This window comes from Ahaetulla prasina, chromosome 5, assembly GCF_028640845.1.
Source record: "Ahaetulla prasina isolate Xishuangbanna chromosome 5, ASM2864084v1, whole genome shotgun sequence".
Lineage (NCBI taxonomy): Eukaryota > Metazoa > Chordata > Lepidosauria > Squamata > Colubridae > Ahaetulla > Ahaetulla prasina.
Window position 1 is genome coordinate 6,249,192 of NC_080543.1, and position 9,879 is coordinate 6,259,070.

Sequence of the window (9,879 nt, forward strand, 5' to 3'; positions counted from 1 at the left end):
TGTACATTGGATGAATTATTTGATATGATTGTAAAAATAAAACTTTTTATAAAAAAAAACAAAAAACAAAAACTAAAACCCCATTTAAAATTACTTAATCAGGCTAGCCCAGCTCGACGGAATAAAAGAGTCTTCAGTTCACGGCGGAAAGTCCAAGGATCGAGTTCAAATAAGTAAAAGCTCATTCCAGAGGGCAGGAGCCCCACAGAGAAGCTATCTTGCTTTAGAAGTCATTGTTTCAGATGAGCATCCTCAAGGAGGCTCCTGTGACTAGCACTCATGCCAGGGGAGGCTGTTTGTGGCAGTAGGCAGTCTTGTAAATAGCCCGGTCCTAAGCCATGGAGCGCTTTGAAGATGGTAATCAACACCGTGAATTGCACCCGGAAGACCACCGGGAGCCAGTGCAGCCCGCGCAGGATAGGTGTTATATGAGAGCCACGAGGTGCTCCCTCTATCACCCGCGCAGCTGCATTCTGGACCAGTTGGAACTTCCGGGCGTTCTTCAAGGGGAGCCCCATGTAGAGAGCATTGCAGTAGTCCAGGCGAGATGTAACGAGGGCATGAGTGACTGTGCGCAGCGCCACCTGGTCCAGAAAGGGACGCAACTGGCGGATCAGGCGAACCTGATAAAAAGCCCCCCTGGCGATGGCTGTCAAATGATCTTCAAGCGACAGCCGTGCATCCAGGAGGACGCCTAAGTTGTGTACCCTCTCCGTGGGGGCCAATGACTCGCCCCCAACAGTCAGCAATGGAGTAAGCTGGCTGTACCGGGAAGCCGGCAACCACAGCCACTCAGTCTTCGAGGGATTGAGCCGAAGTCTGTTCCTCCCCATCCAGACCCGTACAGCTTCCAGACACCGGGACATAACGTCAACGGCCTCGTTGGGGTGGCCTGGGGTGGATATGTACAGCTGGGTGTCATCAGCGTATAGATGACATCGCACCCCAAAGCCACGGATGATCTTACCCAGCGGCTTCATATAGATGTTGAACAGAAGAGGCGAGAGGACCGACCCCTGTGGCACCCCACATAGGAGGCGCCTTAGAGTCGACCTCTGCCCCCCTGTCAACACCGTCTGCGACCGGTTGGAGAGATAGGAGGAGAACCACTGATAAACGGTGCCTCCCACTCCCAGCCCCCGAGCCGTCGCAGCAGGATACCATGGTCGATGGTATCAAAAGCCGCCAAGAGATCTAATAGGACTAGGACAGAGGAACAACCCCCGTCCCGAGCCCTCCAGAGATCATCTACCAACGCGACCAAGGCCGTCTCTGTACTGTAACCGGGCCGGAAGCCGGACTGGAACGGGTCTAGATAGTGTCAAGGTTCCAGAAATACCTCTTCTGCGTAAAAGAGACTCGGAGGCATCTTTTCTTTTTCTCAAAGCCCTTTACTAGCATGAGGAGACTGGCACACGATGAGTGCAATTCCCAAAACTGAAGTTCCGGATTCGTTTCCTCAGTTATACAAACCCCAAGAGTCCCACCCCCCTGACCCCTCTGACGATCACACGGTCCCACGTTCTTCCAGTTCATTCGAGTAACTTCTTGCCACTCTTCCTGCAGACGTGAACACCATCCGACCTTGACCGCTGGAAGAATGTTACCATACCCCTCAACCCCCTCTCCTCCCCTCAAGATAAAAATGTGGCAGCGTCTGGAAACCTAAAGTTTAATATGGTTTCCAGGCCTGACAGGCGTCCCCTCTTGGAAAAGAAACTATATCCTAGGAAAGAAAAACAAAGAGTCGATAAAAAAAAAAGTGCCAACGGTGCATAATTCCCTTCTACACCCCCCCTCCCCCCTCCAAGAGGTTTCTTAGGTTTGTCAGGGAAAGTGTCGTGAAATTGTTTAACTAAATTGTCCGCATTCACTTTCCAACTTTTGACCCAAGTAGATTCAGATAATGGGTATCCCTTCCAGTGGACTAAGTATTGTAATTGACCTCGGTAGAGTCTAGAGTCAAGAATCTTCTTGATTTCATAGTGGGTTTCACCTTGGATTATCAAGGGGGGTGGGGGAGCGGTAGGGAGAGGCCTTAGGCGGATTGGCTAGCAGGTTTGAGTAAGCTGGTATGGAATACCGGGTGGATTCGTCCCAACATGCGAGGGAGTTGGAGTTGGACGGTTACGGGATTAATAATTTTTACAATGGGGAAAGGACCCAAAAATTTTGGACCGAATTTCCTGCTGGGTATTCGTAATCTTAGATATTTAGTAGACAAAAAGACTTTATCTCCAATGCGAAAAGGGGGTTGAAGGGAACGGTGTTTGTCAGCTTGGGCTTTGTAATTTCGAGCTGTTACAGCCAAAGCTTTTTTTGTATTTTCCCAACCTTTTTTTAATGAATTCATCCAGTCTGTTAGGGAGACTGAAGTGGGGGGTTGAACGGGGAGTTCAGGCATTGGAACGAAGTCCATGCCGCTGGTCACTTGAAAAGGGGTTAACCCTGGCTGGTGTGTACCGCATTATTATATGCAACCTCCAAATGGTAACAAGTCGGACCAGTTTTCTTGTTGGTAATTTACATAACAACGTATGTATTGTTCCACCATGGAATTAAGTTTTTCAGCTGCTCCGTTAGTTTCCGGATGGAAACCAGAACTAAGTCCTTGAGACGACCCAATGGACTGTAGGAATTCTCTCCAGAATTTGGCTGTGAATTGAACACCCCTGTCGGATATTATCCTTTTTGGAACTCCATGCAATCTGTAGATGTGTTTGAGGAAGAGCTTTGCTAATTTTCTAGCCGATGGCAATCTGCTGCACGCAGTGAAATGGGCCTGTTTAGAGAATAAGTCCACTACGGTCCATATCACTGTATTACCTCCACTAGGTGGGAGTTCAACAATAAAATCCATGGCAATCTCTTCCCATGGTCGGGTGGGTTCGGCTACGGGTTGTAGGAGTCCAGGGGGTTTTTCAGGTCCCAATCTAGGGACTCTACCGATTCTCCAGGTTTTATTGCCCTCCAGTGAGGTTGAGAAGAGGGAGGGGGCTCTCCATTCCCCCCCGGGGAAATGTTTTCTCCCAACTGGCAGCTCACCCATGAATCAGAGTCCTTGGGGCGTACTCCAAACGGACAAGCAGGCTGTTCTTTTTCGGGGCTTCGGGTCCTGTCGTCAGATGGGAAATAGGTGACTTCTACTAAATCGTTAGAATCCTGCTTCGTGGCTCCTTCTACGCTTTCAATTTGCTGCTCTTCCATCTTCACTGGGTCTTTGCACCGCTGTGGAGGTTGCGGAGACTGGGGCCCAGCACCCCTCTAACGGGCCCCCTCTGAGAGGAGGAGAGGGTACCGTTAGCAAAAGAAAGTTTTTACGGTTTTGGGAATAATGTCAAGGTTCCAGAAATACCTCTTCTGCGTAAAAGAGACTCGGAGGCATCTTTTCTTTTTCTCAAAGCCCTTTACTAGCATGAGGAGACTGGCACACGATGAGTGCAATTCCCAAAACTGAAGTTCCGGATTCGTTTCCCCAGTTATACAAACCCCAATAGTCCCACCCCCCTGACCCCTCTGACGATCACACAGTCCCACGTTCTTCCAGTTCATTCGAGTAACTTCTTACCACTCTTCCTGCAGACGTGAACACCATCCGACCTTGACCGCTGGAAGAATGTTACCATACCCCTCAACCCCCCCTCCTCCCCTCAAGATAAAAATGTGGCAGCGTCTGGAAACCTAAAGTTTAATATGGTTTCCAGGCCTGACAGATAGACAGTTTCATCCAGGTACTGAGGGAACTGTCGTGCGACCACACTCTCAACAACCTTCGCCGTAAAGCGAAGGTTGGAGACAGGACGATAATTTGATAAAATGGCTGGATCCAGGGAGGGCTTCTTGAGGAGGGGCCTCACCACCGCCTCTTTCAAGGCGGAAGGGAAGACACCCTCCATCAGAGAAGTGTTAACAATTCTCTGAAGCCAGCCACGTGTAACCTTCTGGGTGGCCAGCACCAACCAGGAGGGACACGGGTCCAATAAACATGTGGTCGCATTTAGCCCCCCCCCAGTATCCCGTCCATGTCCTCAGGAGTCACAGAATCGAACTCATCCCAGATGGAGACATCAAGACCGGCCTCCGCCATCTCGCCCAGCCTTACCCAATCTACATCCAACCCTTCCCAAATCTGAGCGATTTTATCTTGCAGATACTGTACAAATTCCTCAACTCGTCCCTGCAGGGGGTCTTCCAATGCTCCCTGATGAGTGAGGGAGCGGATTACCCGAAACAGGGCGGCTGGGCGGTTATCTGCAGATGCAATGAGGGTGGAAAAATACTCCTGTTTTGCCACCTTCATCGCCACCAGATAGGTCTGAATTTGAGACCGCACTAGTGTCCGGTCAGATTCGGAGCGGGTGGCCCTCCAGTTACTCTCCAGGCATCTTCTCCGGCGCTTCATCTCTCTCAGCTCCTCGGAGTACCAAGGAGCTAATCGAGAACGGTGCTGGGTCAGAGGCCGCAAAGGCACGACCCGGTCCAAGGCCCCGGCCGCCGCCCCTTCCCAGGCAGCGACAAGGTCTCTAGTCGAGCCTCAGTCGATGATAGTAGATGGTAGGTAGATATGACAGAAATAGATGATAGGTAGGTAGATAGATAGATGATATAGATAATAGATGGTAGAGAGATGGATGGATGGATGGATCAATGGAAGATAGACAGATAGATATGATAGATAGATGATAGGTAGATGGATGGATGGATGATAGATAACAGGTAGGTAAGCAGGTAGGTAGGTAAGTGGATGGATGGATGAATGGATAGGTAGGTAGTGAATGGATGGATGGATGATAGAGGATAGGTAGGTAGGTAGATAGGTAGATAGAGAGATATGATAGCAATAGATGATAGGTAGGTAGGTAAGTAGATAGATAGATAGACAGACAGATAGATAGATAGATATTCTAGATAACAGAGATAAAATAAAAAGATAATTTTGAGGCTAAGGTAGCATCACCATAACCTCATGGCTATACAGGTAGTCCTTGAATTATAACCATTTCTTTAGCAACCATTCAAAATTATAAGGGCACTGAAAGACTTACAACAAGTCTTCAAGTTTATGATCACGGTAGCATCCCTATAGTTATACGATCAAAATTAGGGTGCATTTACAACAAGGGCGGCATCCCAGGGTCATGTGCTTACTAGTTGTTAAGTGAATCAGGTGGTCAGTAAACAAATCCTATTGACTTCGCTTGTCAGAAGCCACCTGGGAAGATTACTGTCTGTAACCTCCCGAGCCAACTTCTTGACAAGGCAACGGGGAAGCTGGATTCACTTAATGACCAGCTGATTCATTTAATAAACGCAAAAATTTGCTTAACAACTGTGGCGAAAAGGAAATAGAATTCCAGCTGATGACTTTGGGCCAATCACCAGGAGACGGTGAGTTCTAGTCCCGCCTTAAGCCCGAAAGCTGGTTGGGTGACTTTGGGCCAATCACTAGGAGACGGTGAGTTCTAGTCCCGCCTTAGGCCTGAAAGCCAATCGGGTGACTTTGGACCAGTTCCTCTCTCAGCCCAACCCACCTCACAAGATTGTTGTTGTGGGAAAACCGAAGGTATCTTCACTGCCTTGAATTACTGTAAAGTAACAAGAGCGAGATAAAAGTCTAATAAATAAATAAATAAAAATGTGGGAATTGTGCTCTTACCTGAATTTTAACATCATGTCCAGTTGGATCTTGGACTTCCAATGCCTCCCGGATTGGGAGCAGCCTCGGGGCCACAATACTCTTCGCGGATGGAACGGAGGAGGAACAGCGCCGAAGAACCGAGCGCGCACAACGGGCCCCAAACATCTAGCGGTTGAAGAGGGACAAGCAGGAAATAAAATACAAACTTAACCGAATGACAGAGTTGGAAGGGACCTTAGAGGTCTTCTAGTCCAACCCCCTGCTCAAGCAGGAAAGACCTATACCATTCCCCACAAATGGCTGTCCAGTCTCTTCTTAAAACTTAAATCTTTTTCACACAAAAGCGCAAATGCCCAGAACCAGAGGGTACCCAAATCAAATGTTTTATGCAAAAGTACCAAAGATTATCATCTTAACCTTGAAATAAATAAGGAATAATTTTTTTCTTTTTTTCCCTTTCATTCGTTCCTTCCTCTTTTCTTCCCTCCTTTCTCCCTCCCTCCCTCCCCTTTTCTTTCTTTCCTTCCTTTCATTTACTCTTCCTTCCTTCTCTCCTCCCTCTCTCTTTTCCTTACTTCCTTCCTTTCTTCCTTCCTTCTCTCTTCCTTCCTTACATACTTCCTTCCTTCCCTCCTTTTCTCCCTTTCTCTCCTCCCTCACTTTTCTTTCCTTCCTTTCCTTCTTTCACTTTCTTCCTTTTCTTTTCTTTTCTTCCTTCTTTCTTTTTCTTTCTTCCCTTCCTTCCTCTCCCCTTCCTTCCTCTTTTTCTTTTCTTCCCTCCTTTTCTCCCTCCTTTCTCCTCCCTCCCTCCCCTTCTTTTCTTTCCTTCCTTCCCTTCATTTACTCTCACTCTCCTTCCTTCCTTCTTCCCTCCCTCCCTCTTTTCCTTCCTTCCTTCCTTCCTTCTCTTCTTCCTTCTGTAGGAAGTTAGCACTTGAAACTGAACCCAGATGGACATTTCTTCCAACACTTCCTTACATACTTCCTTCCTTCCTTCCCTCCTTTTCTCCCCTTCTCTCCTCCCTCACTCCTTTCTTTCCTTCCTTCCTCTCCTTCCTTCCTCTTTTTCTTTTCTTCCCTCTTTTTCTACCTCCTTTCTCTCCTCCCTCCCTCCTTTTCTTTCCTTCCTTCCTTTCATTTACTCACTCTCCTTCCTTCCTTCTCTCCTCCCTCCCTCTCTTTTCCTTACCATTCCTTCCTTCTCCTCTCCCTCCTTCTCTTTTCCTTCCTTCCTTCCTTCTCTTCTTCCTTTCTTACATACTTTCCTTCCTTCCCTCCCCCTTTTCCTTCCTTCCTTTCCTTTTCTTCCTTTTCTTTTCTTTCTTTTTTCTTTTTCTCTTTCTTTCCTTTCTCTTTCCTTTACCTGTCTCTTCCTCTCTCTTCCTTTTTCTCATCAGAAAACCAACCCAGCTTAAAGTTTACACTAAAGTTTTAAAACTAAGCTGAACTTATACTAAACTTTACTGAAGCCTTATTGATTTACTTTTCCTATTTTTATTTGGATACCTTGTTCTACTTTAGGTCCCAGTTCCTCTGCAACCCACCTTCTCCAAGCGGCCGCCCCACCGTTAGGGATACCCAAAGCTGCAAAATGCCAGGGAATCACTCGAAGGAGCAACGCGATGCAATGAATCCCGGCTCTCTGCTGCTCTCTAGCTCCCGTCTGGATGGTTGCAGCTCAAGCATAAATCCCAGCATGCCCGACCGGCCGTGCATTATGGGTTCTGCTTCTACCCCGCATCGCCCCGCCGCAAAATTGAATTTCTGCCCCCCCGACTCGCTGCGAAGCGTTTCAATCTGATGCAAACCAGGAATTGCAAAGGCTTCTCTCCTCCCCTTTCCAGCCCTAGGACGGGTTGGAGCCCGGCAGCCAATGAGAATGGAGAGATGGGCTGTAGGTCAGCCAATCGCGAGGCGGAAATGCTTTGCGGAAGTGACGCCTCTCGCAAGAGCGCTGGCTCACGGGAGTGGTAGTTCGCGGCTTCCCCATCACGGGAAGTCGGGAGGCGGACGAATGGGAGAATGAAGGAATGAATAAATAAACATTTTTACTTTGTTTGCAACGCAATGAATAAATAACATACATATAAATAACAAAGGAGTCATCTAATAATAACAATTAAATGATAATATAGCCACAATAAATGAAGCGTAGGAACATAAACATATTTTAGCCATATTAATATATATTTATTTATTTATTTATTTTATTTAATTTTTATACCGCCCTTCTCCCGAAGGACTCAGGGCGGTGTACAGGCAAAAGTAAGAACAACACAATATACAAGTTAAAATACCATTTAAAACTTATTAAATTAGCCTGAAGTTAAAATTTTCCATACTAAAAACCCCATTTAAAATTAATAAAATTTCCCTTAAAACTAATTTAAGCCAGCCCCGCGCGGATAAAAAGATGTGTTTTTAGTTCGCGACGAAATGTCCGGAGGTCGGGTATTTGACGTAAACCCGGGGGAAGCTCATTCCAGAGTGTGGGTGCCCCCACAGAGAAGGCCCTTCCCCTGGGGGCCGCCAGCCGGCATTGTTTGGCGGACGGCACCCTGAGAAGTCCCTCTCTATGGGAGCGCGGGCAGGTCGGTGGGAGGCATGTGGTAGCAGCAGGCGGTCCCGTAAGTACCCAGGTCCTAAGCCATGGGCGCTTTAAAGGTCATAACCAACACCTTAAAGTGCACTCGGAAAGCCACAGGCAGCCAGTGCAGCCTGCGCAGGGCGGTGTTACATGGGAGCTACGTGTAGCTCCTCTATCACCAGCAGCTGCATTCTGGACTAACTGAAGCCTCCGGCGCACTTCAAGGGAGCCCCATGTAGAGAGCATTACAGTAATCCAAGCGAGAGGTAGCGGCGCGCAGTGACCGTGCATAAGGCATCCCGATCAAGGAAGGCGCAACTGCCGAACCAGGCGAACCTGGTGGAAGGCCCCTGGAGCGGCCGTCAAATGATCTTCAAGCGACAGCCGATCATCCAGGAGGACACCTAAGTTGCGCACCCTATCCTTTGGGGCCAATAACTCGCCTCAACAGCCAGCTGCGGCTGCAGCTGACTGAATCGGGTGCCGGCATCCACAGCCACTCCGTCTTGGAGGATTAAGCTTGAGCCTGTTTCTCCCCATCCAGACCCGTACGGCTTCCAAACACCGGGACAGCACTTCAACAACTTCATTGGGGTGGTCAGGGTGGAAAAGTACAACTGAGTGTCATCAGCGTACTGCTGGTATCTCACCCGAAACCACTGATGATCTCACCCAGCGGTTTCATGTAGATGTTGAACAGAAGGCGAGAGAATCGACCCTGAGGACCCACAAGTGAGGCCCCTGCCCCCTGTCAACACCGTCTGCGACCGGTCAGAGAGATAGGAGGAGAACCACCGATATCGGTGCCTCCACTCCCAATCCCCCAACCGCGCAGCAAGATACCATGGTCGATGGTATCGAACGCCGCTGAGAGGTCTAATAGGACCAGGGCAGAGGAATAACCCCTGTCCCGAGCCCTCCAGAGATCATCCATCAATGCGACCAAAGCTGTCTCCGTGCTGTATCCGGGGCGGAAGCCGGACTGGAGCAGGGTCTAGATAGACGTCTTCATCCAGGTATTGAGGAAGCTGTCGCGCCCGGCACTCTCTACAACCTTCGCAACAAAGCGAAGGTTGGAGACTGGACGATAATTACCCAAAACAGCTGGGTCCAGGGAAGGCTTCTTAAGGAGGGGTCTCACCACCGCCTCTTTCAAGGCGGCAGGGAAAACCCCTTCCAACAAAGAAGCGTTGATAATCCTCTGGAGCCAGCCTCGTGTCACCTCCTGAGTGGCCAGTACCAGCCAGGAAGGGCACGGGTCCAGTAAACATGTCGTGCCGTGAAGCCTCCCCAACAACCTGTCCACGTCCTCGGGAGCCACAGGGTCGAACTCATCCCAAATGGACTCAACAAGACGTGCCTCCTCTCCCTCGCTTGGATCATCCCAAATTCGATCCAGACCGTCCCTCAGCTGAGCGATTTTATCGTATAGATAACCGCTAAACTCCTCGGCTCGTCCCTGCAAAGGGTCATCCCGCACCTCCTGATGTAGGAGAGAGCGGGTGACCCGAAACAGGGCGGCCGGGCGGTTATCTGCCGACGCAATGAGGGTGGAGGCGTAGGAACGCCTCGCTTCCCTCATTGCCACTAGGTAGGTCCTAGAATAGGACCTAACTAGTGTCCGATCAGCTTCGGAGCGACTGGACCTCCAGGT

General features: G+C 49.1%; 1 protein-coding gene across 5 annotated transcripts in view; it reads right to left on the minus strand.

Annotated features, from left to right (window-relative positions):
* NARS2 (asparaginyl-tRNA synthetase 2, mitochondrial) overlaps nucleotides 1-7,467 on the minus strand; it is a 60,521-nt gene extending 53,054 nt beyond the window's left edge. For 2 of the 5 annotated variants that reach the window (XM_058186880.1, XM_058186884.1), the window contains exons 1-2: nucleotides 7,183-7,467; nucleotides 5,657-5,803 (exon numbers count right to left, since the gene is read on the minus strand). In XM_058186880.1, coding sequence (XP_058042863.1) covers nucleotides 5,657-5,803 — 147 coding nt within the window. In that variant the 5' untranslated portion in view covers nucleotides 7,183-7,467. Of the gene's footprint in view, nucleotides 1-5,656; nucleotides 5,804-7,144 lie in introns of those variants that run through there. The other 3 variants (XM_058186881.1, XM_058186882.1, XM_058186883.1) reach the window with 3 other exon arrangements.
* Between the last annotated feature and the right edge of the window lie 2,412 nt (nucleotides 7,468-9,879).